The 16,309-nt window shown below is 43.8% G+C and overlaps 1 protein-coding gene across 1 annotated transcript in view; it reads left to right on the top strand.

Annotated features, from left to right (window-relative positions):
* E2F7 (E2F transcription factor 7) overlaps nt 1-16,309 on the top strand; it is a 41,307-nt gene that overhangs the window by 861 nt on the left and 24,137 nt on the right. Inside the window, exons 2-6 of the mRNA XM_082351575.1 lie at nt 23-106; nt 7,815-8,090; nt 9,195-9,363; nt 13,850-14,140; nt 14,952-15,110. Of these exons, the coding sequence (XP_082207701.1) occupies nt 23-106; nt 7,815-8,090; nt 9,195-9,363; nt 13,850-14,140; nt 14,952-15,110 (979 nt within the window). The remainder of the gene's footprint in view (nt 1-22; nt 107-7,814; nt 8,091-9,194; nt 9,364-13,849; nt 14,141-14,951; nt 15,111-16,309) is intronic.

Here is a 16,309-nt window from a genome sequence, read left to right as displayed (position 1 = left end):
CTAATGTAACTGTGCATTACAGATGGAGGTAAATTGTTTAACACTAAAAGACCTGATCAACCCCAGACTAGATTTTGCAATTGAAGATGGGGAAAATGCACAAAAGGTAAGTGAACTTAAATACCTTAAGTTCTATCATATTTAGGATGGTGAAGTCTAATTCAATTCAGGATTCCAACATGCCATTTGTATTTGTCTTATAAGCATAATAATCTTGATGAACATTTTAGGACTATGCTTTTCTTTTTTTCTTTTTTTTTTTTTTTATGGAGGAGGCATCCAACCATTATTGTTGAATTTCTCAGTCATTGTGCAGTGGTTAGATGTAATGTTGAAACCGACTTATATGAATCAAAGATATGCGAGACACTGCAATCAAATGTTTGTAATAATTGTAGTTATCAAGAGTAGAATTAGCTAATGCTGGGCAGGAATATTAAGCCTCAGTTCCCAGGAAAATAGACTTTTTTACTCTAAATGCTAGATTATTAAAGTGCAGTGAAATGTTCTTCATCCTGATGGACCAGCTCCTAGAGGTGGTTCCATTCTCCCAAGAGCATGACCAGTGTCTCCCATATAGGGAGATAAAGTGACTGAGCTCACCAAGGACTCTTTGAATATTTTACAGTGTTACTGCTGGTTTTGCACTGAGCTTTCCCTTGTGGTTTTTGCATGCCTTGTGATTTGTAAGACAGTAGTAGCGTCTTCAAGAAACATTACGAAGTGAACCGGCCATAGCAATGTCTAAACCGGACCCATGTCGGCACAATGCCCTCACCAGCCGGTGCCCTACCAAAAAGGTGTAATAGCTTGTTAGTAGCGAACATCTAAGCATTTTTGGGCAGAGGCAAGTAGATATGACAAACCCAGGTTTAGAAAGTTTAAATATCAATCTGAGCATAGCAACTTCCATAGGCATTGAACTTCTCTGGTTCCTGGGCTTAATTTTAGGCTTAGCACCCACAATGAAATTGCCTGGTTGCAAACCACCTGTTATATGGGCCTTTGAAGAATACTTGACAACCGTTAATTTTGGGTAGGTGTGAAACTGTATGCTTTTTCATGTAGGGGTTTTTTTCCCCCCAGCATTTGATTTATTTTTGTTAGGAAAAGAAGTATACCAAAACATTATTCTTTTAAAGAGCATTTTTAAAGAATTCGCTATGCCATCTGAGAGTCGCAATGCCCAGACTTTAAAGTATATATTCAGAGTTTTGGCTTTGGGAGTTTCAGAGCAAAACTTTTTGTTTTCCTTCATAATTTGGATGGGACAGCCTTGAAAGAATGTGTATACTTTTATTTAAAGCCAGTATCCACCTCTTTCCTTCTGGGTCAATGACTTTTTTTTTAAAGATTTTTTTTTTTAACTTTTTTTTTTTTAATTTATTTATTTTTATTTATTTTTGAGTGTGTTGGGTCTTCGTTTCTGTGCGAGGGCTTTCTCTAGTTGCAGCGAGCGGGGGCCCCTCTTCATTGCGGTGCGCGGGCCTCTCACTATCATGGTCTCTCTTGTTGCGGAGCACGAGCTCCAGACGCGCAGGCTCAGTAATTGTGGCTCACGGGCCCAGTTGCTCCGCGGCATGTGGGATCTTCCCAGACCAGGGCTCGAACCCGTGTCCCCTGCATTGGCAGGCAGATTCTCAACCACTGCGCCACCAGGGAAGCCCGTGGGTCAATGACTTTTTATGGTGCCTTCAACAAGGGTACTTCTCCTACTCTAGTTAGCCCAGTAAGTGCTGTGCCCAGCTGAGCTTCCATATTTTAGTGGGTGTAGAGAAAACCTCAAATGACGCCATAGAGATTTGGGAAAGTGGTTAAAACGTTTGAAATAGAATTCACGAGCAGGGCTTATCTCACCTGTCAAAGAAACGGCACAGGAAGGGAACAGAGTGCTCCTGCGAGATGCTAGGCTGGGCTTTTGTCTCTCTTTTCACATTGCTGTGAAGTAAAGGAAGGAGGATTTCTAGGGCTGCCGAGAGCGTGGGATCTGGAGTCAGAGAGATCTGGGTTCGATTTCCTGCTTTACCATTTGTTAGCTTCATAACCTCGAATAAATATATTTATTCAGTCTTTCAACAAATATTTATGTTTCAGGGGCTGGGGGTACAGCGGTTTAATAAGTCTCCTAGCTTCCCTAAGCCTATTTTTTTCTTCCATAACTTGAAATTAATAAGTAGCCTCTCCTCTCTGGGTGTCTGTAAAGCACCCAGCAACCCATACTGTTCACACCTTACTCATTTGAACTGACAGCCCAAAGACGAATATGATGCAGGCCTGGCCCTCGGTTACCTGAGACACTTTCAGGGACTGAGATGTAAAACTCACCAACTAGACTGTGATTTGGTAAGAGCTATAGGAGTGGGAACCAAGTGCCCCAGCAGAACAGAAGATTAAGAAAGAAATTCATGGGGAGTCTAGAGAAAGTTGGAAAGCTTCACAGAGGTAATACCTGGGCTGAGGACTTCAGCTATAAGGAAACAAGAAGGAGTAAGACGGTCATTATAGGCAGAAGAATCTATATGAGTATATGTGCTGTGGACATTCAAGAAATGTTCAAAGTTTCCAGAGTGGCCAGAAGCTAGTGGTACTTCTTGAAACCTCTGGTGGTTGCCTGGAACAGTATCCTGTGGGTCAGTCGGCATTTAGAGGACTTATCTTTCTTGACTGTCTGATCTTCATTGCTTCAAGGTCTATAGGTAGGCATGCATCTTCTTACCACTCACGGAGAAACTTTTCTTTAAAACATAAAGGAGTTTTCAACGCCATTACCCAATCTTACTGTGCCCAAGTTGTGAGATTATAAGCAAGACTCTCCTCTTCAGTTGTCTACAGTGCATTTAGGAATGACAAAAGTAGAAAAAGGATGGTTTGGGATGAAGAGGCGGACAACAAGGATTGAGCTGTTGGGAGGGCTTTGTGAAGGAGACAACACTTGAGCTAGGGCTTGAAGGGATGAGTGCTAAGACTTAGGCAAGTAGAGAGGAAGGAAACTAGTAAAGAAATAAATCAGCATGGTAAATCTGGGGACACGCCTAGACTTAGTGGGCATGGGTTTTCTTTGAAGGTCATTCATCTTTTGGGAGTGGTTAAAAAAGAAGGTGAGTTCAACTTGAAGCATATATTTGTACCCGTGTGATTACAGGTAAATAAATATGTGCAAGAGGCAGTTGGTTGCCTGATCTGGGAATTCACGGAAAGTCCTAGCCAGATACAAACTTGGGAATTGACAACATCAGGTTGGTTTTAAAGCCTTGTACATGAGTGGGTGAGCTGCCCTGGAGAGAGCAAACAGGGAGGTGTGGAGGGCTGAGTTTCTAAGAGTGGAAAAAGGGGAGCCAGTGAAGGAGGCTGAGAAGGAACAGTCAGAAGAGAACCAAGAGAGAAAAAAGTGGTAGCTCAGAAGGACTGAGGGTTTTATAAAGCCAATAGTCAACAGTCTTAACCGTTGCAGTGAGGTCAAGTGCAATATTTTGCCATTGGCTTGTCAACTGACAGATGACCTAAGTGAGAGCAGTGGATCAGAGCAGACTGGTGGTTTGAGGAGCCCCCTGGGAGACAGGCAGGGGAAAGCCCTCCGTGTGGATTACTCATTCTGGAAAGTGCGCCCTGAAGGGAAGGAGAGTTGTTAGTCAATAGCTAGAAGGCGACGCCTCCTGACATGCCTGTCATATTTGCAATGGGTCTTAAAGAGTAGGTTGGAAAAAAAAAAAAAAGAGTAGGTTGGGTTTCAGTGGGCAAAGCTTAGCCCATGGCGTTAGAGACAACGTGATGGTGTGAGCTATGGCTCAGATGTGATAAAATTCGAGGCAGGTTTGAAGAAGAACGAGTGGACTGTTTGGGCAAAATGTGGGACGTGCATGAGATGGGACTGGAAAAGAGGTTGGCAAAATGTCACCAAGGGCCTTGAACAGGCTGATGACTATGTACTATTTGAGGTAACATGATCAAAGCTGTATCTGAGACAGAAGCAAGACTAGAACCAAGATCTTCTAATTACCAGGTCCTTTCCATGTCAGCTTACAGCTCAGTCATAATGCTGGTATAATAAATAATAATGATGACGATGGTGATGAACACTTGCATAGCACTTCACAGACTACAAACTGCTTTCACTCTCATTATCTGATCTGATCCTCACAGCAACTGCATGGCAGGTAAGCCAAGGTGCATCACCTCCGTTTGCACATGAGAACTGGAGAACCCGTTTCCTGGGGACTCTCTCCGGGCCCTCTCTAATTGAAGAGGTGATTTCCAGGGTGTTGCAGCTTGACTTCCTGGCAAGCAGATCTGACGTGGAGATTAGTGTGCAGGTGGTTTATTAGGGAGTGCCCTGGGGATGGGTGCCCATTTAAGGGAAGGGAAGGCAGCAGAATTAGACAGAGGGAGAAGCAGAGCTGCAGAACAGTCTCAGTGGAAGTTGGGTTTACCCCATGGGGAGTTCTGGGACGACCCCTCGGAGTAGTCCTGAGTCAGGGTAAGGGGACCAAGCTGTCACACGTCAGTGCTGCCTCTCCCAGCCACTGAGGACAGTACCGGCCTCTCGGGAAGGGGTGTGATCCCGGATGAGTCAGCCCTCTTCAGCCAAAGCGTGAAGAGGCTTACTATTGGCGTTACTCCAGCAGCTGGGGAACTGAGTCATTCATTCCAGAAGTGAGCCAGCTGCATCCCAGTGTCCACCACACGGCTGGGTAGCCTTGCTGGAAAGCCTTGGACATATATAATTTGGTCTGAACCCCTTATTTCAAAGATCTGGAAACTTGGGCCCAGACAAAATGAACAATTTGTGCAGTATCAGAAGGACATAGAGTGGAGTCAAAAACCGCTCTATTTCTGAATTCTCATTCCAATCCCCTTTCCTTTTGCCTTCTACAGTGTCAGGATTGCAGGACAGACAGGCGGATGGAGCAGAGTGTGATTAGATTGCAGCTGACTTTCTGCCCACCTGAAACCTCAGAAAACAATTTGCTTGGCATTTTTTTCTGTTGAGTAGAGGTGTGATAACGATCGTAACCTACCACGTGACGTAACTCCCCTCCTGCTTTAAGTAGTACTTAAACTGTAGTGAAAGTATGTCAAAGTGCGGGAGGAAATAATTCATCTGAATTGCTCCTTGGTAGGGGAAAAAGCAGGAGCTCAGTGTTCCTGGGAGGACAGGTACCATGAGGGCAGTGGAGGAGAAGGGTGATTCTCTGCACCTCAACAAGCCTGGGACACGCCCTCCACCGTTGGGATACCTTTTGAAATAACTAGATAATCAAGGCCCAGTGTTCCTTGAGCACATGCGCAGGGGAAGGCATTGTGCCAAAAACTGTGAGGAATGGGACGTGTGGAACTAGCTCCCTGACCTCCAGAAGTGCACAGTCTCGTTAATGAGATAAGACACACACCCAGGAAGTTAAATAGCAATACAGTGTGCTATGTTATCTTAGCTCTGAGGGCCAGGATGGATGGTAATAAAGAAGAGGAAGTGGAGCGGGGGGGAGGGAGAATAGCTAAGTTTTATTGAGTGCTCACTATATGCCAGGAACTATTCTCATAACTCCGGAGATCAATGTTTTTATGAACTTCATTTTCAGTTGAGAGAATTAAAGTGAGAAGGGAATTAATTGCCTGCTCTCACCCTGCTGATAAGTAGCAGAGGCCGGTAAGCTGGCCCTACCAGCCCGCATGCAGAACTGCTTCCCATACTGCCTCTCCATAGAGGCTACCGGGAATCCGTGGCCTGCTGGATACCTTTTGTTGGAGCTGCGAAAAAGATAACTTCCTCCCAGTTCACACCCAGGACAAGCTTACTTCTAGATGCAGAATTTTGAAAACTTCTGCTGTCAGCTGTTTCTTGCCTTACCAATGACTTTGTATGTGACCTTGGGCAAGGCACCCTCTGTGTGGCTCAGTTTCTTCATCTGTAGGCTAGAAAAATACTACTACCTCCGTTACAGGATTGGATGAGGAGTTAATAGGTGTAAAGTGCATGAAACAGGTATCATGTGTAGCATGTAATATGCACTCAGTACTTTCCCTTGAGAGTTCCCTTGTAGAAGACTTCATCAGAATTGTATACTAGTAGGGATTTGTTAAGAGATGTGAATAGATGCACTGCCTCAGGCAGGATGCTTACTGCGGCAGTGGCGTGAGAAATCATCACCCCCATCTCCACCCCTTTCCTGTTACCCTAGGACAGAACCTCACCATGGCTAGCTGGCAGCTTCTGCTGACGCAGAGAACAAGAGTTGGCCTGCTACCACAAACTCCAGTTTCTCCCAAACAATTTTTTTTTAATTTATGTATTTTATTTATTTATTTTTGGCAGCGTTGGGTCTTCGTTGCTGTGCGCAGGCTTTCTCTAGTTGCAGCGAGCGGGGGCTACTCTTCATTGTGCTGTACGGGCTTCCCATTGCAGTGGCTTCTCTTGTGGAGCACAGGCTCTAGGTGTGCGGGCTTCAGTAGTTGTGGCACGCAGGCTCAGTAGTTGTGGCTCGCAGGCTCTAGAGCGAAGGCTCAGTAGTTGTGGCGCACGGGCTTAGTTGCTCCGCGGCATGTGGGATCTTCCCGGACCAGGGCTCAAACCCGTGTCCCCTGCATTGACAGGCAGATTCTTAACCACTGCGCCACCAGGGAAGTCCATCCCAAACAATTCTTTTTCCTTCTTCATATGTTGCTCGTTTATAGGAAAACACTTTTTTTTAAACCACTGTTCAGCCAGAATCCAAGCATGCAATAATTTAGAGTGATATTGTGTGCAGGAAAGGGAGTGACAAATATGTAATTCATCCACCTTCCTAATTATGTAAAGGCACTATTACCTGGAGGTGAGTTCAACTCTGGGAAGAGCAGAATCTTTCTGGGTTTGAATGGCAAAAACTTATTTTAGGGGAAAGAAATTTGTTTCGGTAACTTAGTAGTTCGAAACGCGAGTTGGGTGTACTTAGTCCTTTTTCTTCATGGATTAATGGACCCATCATTAATCTTTTCTTTTAATTATCTAAGATAGTCTACTCAAAGAGTCTGGGGGAAGGTGCTATTCCACAAACTATTACCAAGCTGCAAAACATTACGAACAGAACTTGAGGGTTTAGCACTTAGAAACCTCTACAGTAATTCAGTTGATCTTGCCCCTGTGACATCTAAGCCTGGGTTCAGTGGTCTCTTCTTGTCGAACAAGCTGTAGGTCAAGTTGAGTGGCAAACTCAAGAGGAGAGTCACATGTGATGGGAGTTGCATATGAGTCCTATGAAGTAAGACCATGTATCAGTCTCCGGGAGTTTTCAGTCTGTGAAAAACCCTGGTCCTTCAGCAGGGGTAGTTTGAGAAGCACTGCTCTGGGGGAGTGACCTTAGGTAGCTGGGTGGTTTGAAATGTGGCATTTTGTTGGATGCCCTTCCATTAATCTGTCCTGGTAATTGCTCTATTAACACTGGTGAACATTGAACAAAAGCATAATTGCTCTTCACTAGTTAATGCAAACTCATAAATAGTGTTTAAAAAAATATGTCACTTAGAAGCAATATGGACTCAACCCACATTTGCTCTTATTATCATCCCCGCCTATTACAAGCATCCACCAGTGACGCATAACACTCATGACTTCTTTCACAGAGGTGCCGTGAAAGATATGCTTAAAAGGAGTAGTAGCCACTCTTTGGTTCCCATGGATCCTTCTGTTTATTTTCATTAGTCCTATCCTGATATTTTTCAGCCCTGAACATATAGTCTGTTTGTATTTTCATGACTTACTGAATAATGGGAATAAAGTGTACTCTTAGCTGATACCTGCCCTTTCTCATTTTCGCTAAAAGGTCTCTTTTTTAAAATAGGAAAATATATTTGTTGATCGCTCAAGGATGGCCCCAAAGACGCCAATAAAAAATGAACCAATTGACTTATCGAGACAAAAAATCTTCACTCCAGAAAGAAATCCCATCACTCCAGTTAAGCTTGTCGACAGACAGCAGGCAGAACCATGGACACCCACCGCTAACCTGAAGATGCTCATTAGTGCTGCCAGCCCAGACATAAGAGACCGAGAGAAGAAAAAAGGACTGTTCAGGCCCATTGAGAACAAGGACGATGCGTTTACAGACTGTCTGCAGGTAAACAGGCTGTGCTCCTAAGGCCTTTCATAGAATTTTAAAATGTTTACCTGATTATTAAAAAGTCACAGAATTCTCAATTTTTTGGTTACTATTGAGTCAAAAGCAGTACTCCACTTAATCTTTTTATTTATTTACAGCTGAAGTGGAACTCTTATTCTGTATCTCATTTTTCATAATGAATGCTTTCTTTTCTTCTGTATGATACTCTCTTCACCAGTACACATTTTTAAATGATAAATTTTTTAAGCAATGATATTTAATAATTTTGATTTAATGAAGAAATTTGGATTTTTTTTAATGCTGCCATGAATTATAATTTTTGCTTTGATTTTAAGGGTAATACTAATCTAAATGTTTTTGACTTGGGGAATTTTATCATTCTCATGTATGTTCAGTTCGTTGGTTTGGGGTTTTAAAGTTAAATCATCTTTAAATTACCTGTCCTGTAGGGAACCAGAGCTACTGAATAAGCAGCATATCTATACTTTTAAAAAACAGTTTTTCTTGGGGCTTGAATTGAGCCTTTTTCAAATGTGAGTTGATAAGACAAGGACACTAGTTTAATGTACTTACAATAAGAAAGAATAAGGAAGAATAAGATTTAGCTCCCCCTGTTCAGTTCCATCAACCCTTGGTAAATTGTGAAAAGTAAAGAGTTTGGTGACACAATGCAGGCAAGAACATCGCACATTTTCACGTTACTAGGAATTACACAGGATCTTAGGAAGAGACAGGTTCTGATACATCGGGTCTGAGGTGAGGCCTGAGGTTTTATATCTCTTAACATGCTCGTGGTGATGCTGATCTCAGTTTAACAAGCCCGCTAGTAGCAAGGGTGTAGCAACCTATAAATGACTGCATTGTTCATTTTTTATTTTAAACAGTAGACTCAGCCTCAAATCACAAAGGAGGAAAAGTTCAGTTCAGAGAAAGCAATAGGTAAAATGTTCAGAAAATTAGATTAGGAAATGTATTTTAACCAGAATCTAGGATGGTATGGATTCGGATGTTCCCCTCAACTCGCCAATACCACCCATTGCAATTTCTCTGTTAAGATGTTAACTGTGACATTTCCCCCCTCCCTCTGTCTGCCCTCTGTAGCTTGATGTTGTTGGGGACAGTGCTGTGGACGAATTTGAAAAGCAAAGGCCAAGCAGAAAACAGAAAAGTTTAGGACTCCTGTGCCAGAAGTTTCTAGCTCGCTATCCAAGTTATCCACTGTCGACTGAGAAAACTACCATCTCCCTAGATGAAGTTGCTGTCAGTCTCGGTATGTATCATGGGATCACCTGGAGGCCTGTCTCCAGTTACGGTGAGAAGTTGATTCCTCGGGCAAGCCAAAGGCTTCAGATCACCTCCTTTACTAAGTAAAGAGCTGACCCTCAAAGGACTGAGGACAGAGGAGCAGGTAGAGCTTTTCTTCTGTCATCATCATTATGCATAGGATTCCAGGGAGCCTTTTAGGCCTGAGGGTCAAACAAATATTTGGTTTTCTTAACCTTAAAAAATATGTTTACAGAAGACTCACATTACAAATTAATATCTAATATCTTAATTCCATGTTATTTCAGACAGACTCAAAAGATATTTAGAAATATCCTTCTGTTTATTTTTTTAAATGCTTCAAAGAGTTCAGAACTGGTGTTATTTTTGTTATAAAGCACGATTTGAAAGCAAGAGCATTATGTTTGAAGCCCTATACTGTGACCTTCACAGCAAGTCTGCCCAACTAGTAAAAGCACATCTGGATATTACTCAAACAGCTAAGCCTTATAACAAAGAGGAATACATGCGTTCACATGGCATGGGTGTGTGTAATGTGCAATGGTGTCTGGACTATAAATATGCAGACCGCTGATTCAGAATAGAGACTCCTAGTGGACGTGGATTGCAGTTGGTTTCAGGACGAACATACTGTTGACAATAAATAAGTAGAAATCACATGATTTGAAGATGTCAGAGTGTCCCCTTAAAAGATTAGGAGGGTTTGCATACAGGGGGGAAAAAAGTCTCGAAGAAATCAGCCCAGTAGGCTTTATCATAGATTATATTTTTAGTTTGTTTATTAGTTCTATATCTTCCCATAGCCCAAAGAATGTGACCCAGTAGATGATTATCAATCTGAATTATTCAAACTGATGGCTAAAAAGATTTTATTTGCTGGAAACTGAGGTAATGAGGAGCCAGTGTGTTGTGATGGGAAGACCATGGGCTGGACTTTGAATAAGACAGAGCTGGATTTGAAGCCCAGCTCTCTAATTTATAGACTGTGAGAGCTTTAAAAAGTTAATTATTCTTTTCTCATCTATAGCATAGGGACCATAGCACCTACCTTGCAGAAACTTAGAAAAGTTGGGGATAATGTCAGTAACATGCCCAACTCAGAGCCTGGCTTACTCTTATTGCTACATGGAATAGTTTCTACTCAGCTCTCATTAGAGGTTCTCCCCCCACCCCCTCCACCATCCTCAAGCCATCCTGTGATCCTCTACAGCTAGGAAGAGGAAGCAGAGGGCTTTGACGGGGAGCCATTTTAGAACCCAGAAATAGAATACAATATTCTGGCATTGGTAGCAATGAAACAGGAAGGGGAAAGCGAGCCAGCTGGACAGAGGCTTGGTGTAGACATAGCTGAGGAACTGGGTCCTGGAAACTAGTCTTAAGAAGATGAGGATAGGGACTTCCCTGGTGACGCAGTGGTTAAGAATCCGCCTGCCAATGCAGGGGACACGGGTTCGAGCCCTGGTCCGGGAAGATCCCACATGCCACGGAGCAGCTAAGCCCATGTGCCACAACTACTAAGCCTGCGCTCTAGAGCCCGCGAGCCACAACTATGAGCCCTCGTGCCACGACTACTGCAGCCCACGCGCCTAGAGTCCGTGCTCCACAACAAGAGAAGCCACGGCAATGAGAAGACCGTGCACCACAACGAAGAGTAGCCCCCGCTCGCCGCAACTAGAGAAAGCCCGCGTGCAGCAACAAAGACCCAACATGGCCAAAAATAAATTAAAAAAAAAAAAAAAAAAAGAAGATGAGGGTAAAACAACAGATCATACAATGTCTTTCTCACTGGGGCTCATGAAGCCACCTTCCTCCATATACCCCGGCCTCATCAAGAGTCCTTGCACTGCTATCAGTGCAGAAGACAAAAGATTAGATGTTGGAAAGCTACCTTACAGGTCCCAGGGAGGACAGAAGAGTGGGCTCCTACTCTCATATGGGCTGTAAATCCCCATGTTATAACCGCCTGGAGCAGGATGCCAAAGATTTTTGCAACAGCTTCCTGCTGTCTCACAATTTCCAAGACCTGCCAGATGAACTTGCCATCTCTCTTCACGTGAGATCGTAAAAATGTGAGTCCCTTCCTAGAAGCTGTTTCGGGGCTAACCATCTCTTGGGATTGAGTCTAAACTCCTGCTCTATCCCAGGTCACAAGCTATAAGACCATATTTTAACCAAGGATGTGCAAAGCATTCAAAGTGCATTCATTCCCAGTTTCTGGTCTCATGTAGATTCGATACTGATATTATAGGTAAGAGGTTAAAGAACTAGGAGTGACTTTAGTGAATGGAAAGTTACACAGCCTGGGAAACTATTTATTGGGCTGAGATGCTCTTGATAAGCTCTATGGGGCATAAGGGAAGCATGGTAACAATTGGTAAATCCTCAAGGGCATAACTAATGCCATGCCCACGATTAATCGGATTGCCTTGAATACAAAAGAAAAAGAAGGCTCAGTGCCAGGGAAGACTTTCCTGGCAGAGCAAGCCCCAGAGTTACCTGCTGGACTTGAGACCTGTGACGTGGGACGTTTAGGCGCACCCAGCCAGTGGACAGTTAGTCCAGATTGCAAAGGTGAGTGATTATTCAGGCAAGTAGCTGCCTATGGGCTTTTGCCAGCACCACCTTCTGAACACTTACGGTGCGTATCAAGCATCATCTTCCTCTCTTAGTTGTCCAAATCTTCCTTTATTTCTTGAGATGTCTAGCCACTAGATGGAGACTTAGCAGCTTGTGTCTAATACAGAATAACAAAACAGCCAGACCTATGGCTGGCCCTGGGCTGTCTCAGTTGCATTCACATGACATTTCTAATGGGAAGGTTTATAACGTTCCACTCTCAGCAAGATGTGTTAATATATGAAAACAGACTGGAATAAGGAGCCAGGCAGATCTGGACAAGGGGCTGCTGACTGCTCTGGCCAACACCTTCCAGCAGGCATCTGGCACCAAAGCCTGAGCTTTTGAGAATGAAGAACCTTTCAGGGTCATGAGCCGAAATGTTCTGATTGACTGCGAAATGCCTCTTCATGCATGGGATAGAATTTCTTCTCAGCTCCACAGTTTTCATTGTAACCTGGTTTATTTCTTGTGTTAAATCTTTGAAAGGCCAAGAGCTATGTGCACCAAGTCTGCCCTGATTATAGAACAGCTCTTGGCAAGTGAAGAGAAAGAAGGCATTTTTGTAGCTGGGCCAGTTTTCTGGGAGATGCCTGGAGGCTTTTGTTACGGATACTTAGGCGAGAGCACAAGGGGCCAGTTGAGTCCCCAAAGCCTAAGGGCCTATTGCATAACAGGATGAGTCAAGATGGAAGATTTAAAAATCTGTTTCTACTGTCACCTCTTACGCTAGCAGGAATTTTAGGTATCTCCAGTGCCACGCAGGAAGTACTGATATTTACCAAATAACATACAAAGAGTAGATAAATTTATTTACCAAATAACATACAAAGAGTAGATAAATTAACACCTATCAGAAACCCTTTAAGTTTATGATCACATTTAATCCTCATCATTTTATGAGATAAATACTAAGGCTCAGAGAGATCAAGTAACTTCCCAGGCTCACCCGACTAGTAAGGGATAACGCAGGGATTCCAGTTCATGCAGTCTGACCCTGAAGCCCCCGCACTTAACCAGTGTAAATATTTTTAGTAAATTCAATAGACTGCTCGTAATCCTGGCTATTTAGGGAGTGTTGGGAAAGTGGGTAGGGAATTGATAGACCGGATGGTCAGCCTGTGCTAGAGTTTCTGTGCTTTATTAATGGGCTGTTTGGCAGGATACAGTGAATGGGAGCACAGGGAGAGTTGTCCGCAGGTGTGATGAACAGAGGGAGACTTGTATGTTGTTCCAGCCCTGGCACTAGCTTCCTCCAGCAACTTGAGAAGGGTGCCCAAGCTCTTGACTCCTGAGTTTCCAGTGCAAAATGGGAAACAAAATATTTACCATCTGCTTTCCTTACTGGCCATTAAGAGAATTAACAAGTAATTTTTTCACATCATTCAAACTCCAGGAAAGGAGAATATGGTCCAATAATGCGTTAACAGGTTACTGGACACAGTTCTATAGTCTGTATAACTAGGAATACAAGTCAAAATCAACCATCCAGCATTCATCAAGCATTTATTACTATGACGTGTGTGGCTCAAGCCCACCAGTTTTAACGCACTGAAATGTTCATGTGGTTTGCCTAACAGGTCCAAAGAAAAGTTGCTCTACTATTTATGTAATACAGATGAAACTATCATCCATCTCAAGGTGGATGTTTATCCTAGATCTTATCGAGAGTTGGATCCCAAGAAGAAAACAATTTCTTTTGCTTGCATTCATATAGTATGAATTTGTTGAGCAATTATATTTGCTGGGCAAAGTATCACACAAAATAGCCCACAGACAAGGTCCAAGCCTTCAAGGAATTTATACTCAAAAATGTTGGTCGGCATGATGATGGCTGGCTTCTCTCTTTCAAACAGGCGTTGAAAGGAGACGCATCTACGACATTGTGAATGTGCTGGAGTCACTGCATCTGGTCAGCCGGGTGGCCAAGAATCAGTACGGCTGGCACGGACGGCACAGCCTGCCGAAAACCCTGAGGAACCTCCAGAGGCTAGGAGAGGAGCAGAAATACGAAGAACAGATGGCACACCTCCAACAGAAAGAGCTCGACCTGATGGATTATAAATTTGGAGAACGCAGAAGAGATGGCTGTCCAGAGTCCCAGGATCCACAGTTACTGGATTTCTCTGAACCCGACTATCCCTCTTGTGAGTCCACTGTACCCACACGAGTAATGGCAGGGAGAGGGCGATGGTGTCTTCTGAAGAGGGTCACTGCTAAGAACGGGAAGAGCCAAATGGACCACCCTGGAGGGAGATGTCCTCTTATTCTCTCTCCTGAAGACAGGGAGACAGATGGCTTCCCGACTGGGCTGCCCACTCGACCTCACTGAAAAACTGTCTCGTGGCAGTTTCACTTGGTATTTGGTGTGTCTGGACCGTAGATCTCGAACAGCGCTCCCGTTTCAGATTGACAGCCCCATGCTGATTCCGGCTCGTGAGCCTTTAAGGAAAATTTACTTGGAAAGAATTTATCTCTTCAAAGGATCCTATTTGTTTAATTATATACTGGAGTAGATGACTTAGAAAAGACTATGTGGAGGGTATAGTCTAGCTATTGTGGGCTCAGAGAAATAAAAGTGGAGACCTTGCCATTGAGGGAAGAGTTGATGTCCTGAAAACAGTTCCTGAGCCCTAACTCTATCCTTTTATCCCTCTACTTTAATCTTTTCCAAAGTTGCTTCAGGAAAACTACTTCATGGCTTCTATTCAATGAAGTATGAATATAAAGCGTTTCAGAATTTATACCTACTCTAATTTTATGACCCACAAGAAAATCTGTCTTATTTCTTTGTGAACCATCTTTTTATGATGTGTGTCCAACAGGCTTCCGCTGATCACTGTAACAAGAGTGATGTTTCCATCTGCTGATACAGTTAGATAGGCCTGGCAAACTAGAAGTACAGTCTCTCTTGGTGGTAAATTACGTTTTGACGCTTTTGTTTTATTCCCTTTGTAGCATCTGCAAACAGTAGAAAAGATAAGTCTCTGAGAATTATGAGCCAGAAATTTGTCATGCTGTTCCTGGTCTCCAAAACCAAGATTGTTACTCTTGATGTGGCTGCCAAAATACTGATAGAAGAAAGCCAAGATACCCCGGATCATAGTAAATTTAAAAGTAAGCATCTTCACCTAATTCCACTTATCAGCACAGAAAGAGTGGGATGTCATATGCTGATGTTTGCTGCCTCAGAGATTTAAAAAATTATTATTTTTTTTTGAGACGTGCACTCCTTCCTGCCTTCATAAAGGTTCTTGGTGCTGTGAGAGGTAAGCTGGTCACATACTAGAATTCCTGTGAAAGTTCTGTCCGATGCCTTTTCCTCGGCAGAGTGGATGGTGGAAGCAGAATGGCATCCCACAAATGCAGGTCAGGGAGGATGTAAGAGGCTTTGCATTTCTCTTTAGTATCGCTGCATCCAAGACGGAATGTCTGAGTTTTCTTTCCCTTCTTTCCTTGCCCCCTGCATACTCTTCTGATGGGTGGACATGAAAGTTGTCTACAGGTAAGAACCAGAGGAATGAGCAGGGTAGGGTTATAGGGGTGGTGGGACGTGCCTGCTGGATGAGGAAAGTGTTTCCAGGTTTCACACCCCGTGCATCTTCCTTTTCCATCAAGCCTGGGTGCTGAGCCAAAGGGCCCTGGCTCCTGGTAGCTCATTCAAGCCCTGAGAAACCATGAGCTGAACATTCTCTAGCTTTTGTTTGTTTGTTTCCAGCTAGAAGTATAGCCACCCTGTGGGAGAAATGACTAGATAAAATCCAGCTCTATCCAGATTGGGAAGAATATGGCATCTGGGGTGAATGCTTGATGTTTCTGGTCGGTAATCAAAGCCCTTTGCTTGATCCTAGCCCTAAGTTCAAGTAGGTTTCCGACCTGTAAGTTGATTTCTTGAATAGAACTTACTCTGTGGGCATCATCCTGCCTGTTTAATGTGTTACCACCCCTCTGAATTTCTCCTCCAATCCCTGTATTTTCAAATGTCTCTCCCAAAACCTCTTCAGACTCAGGGAATGCCCCTCCCACCCCTCCCCCGCTGGGCGGCCAGAACGCTGGGATTAAAGGGGAGGCGCTGCCTGTCTTCAGCACAGTCCTACCTCGTAACCTTGAACCCTAGACGGTCTGTGTGCCCAGCAGTGCAGCCTCTCAGGAAGCTCTGGGGAATCCCTGTCATTTTCACAGCCTAGCTGCCCTGTGGAGCAGGTGCCACCACCTCCTGCTGGAAGAAACTCCGGGCAAGCTTTTGACGAGCCACAGATCAGAATTACATTTCCTAAGCCTTTCATTACAGCCCATTTCCCTCTCTTGGTACGTTT

This window comes from Balaenoptera borealis, assembly GCF_965194805.1.
Source record: "Balaenoptera borealis genome assembly, chromosome: 13".
Lineage (NCBI taxonomy): Eukaryota > Metazoa > Chordata > Mammalia > Artiodactyla > Balaenopteridae > Balaenoptera > Balaenoptera borealis.
This window is presented reverse-complemented; position numbering and strand designations above follow the sequence as displayed.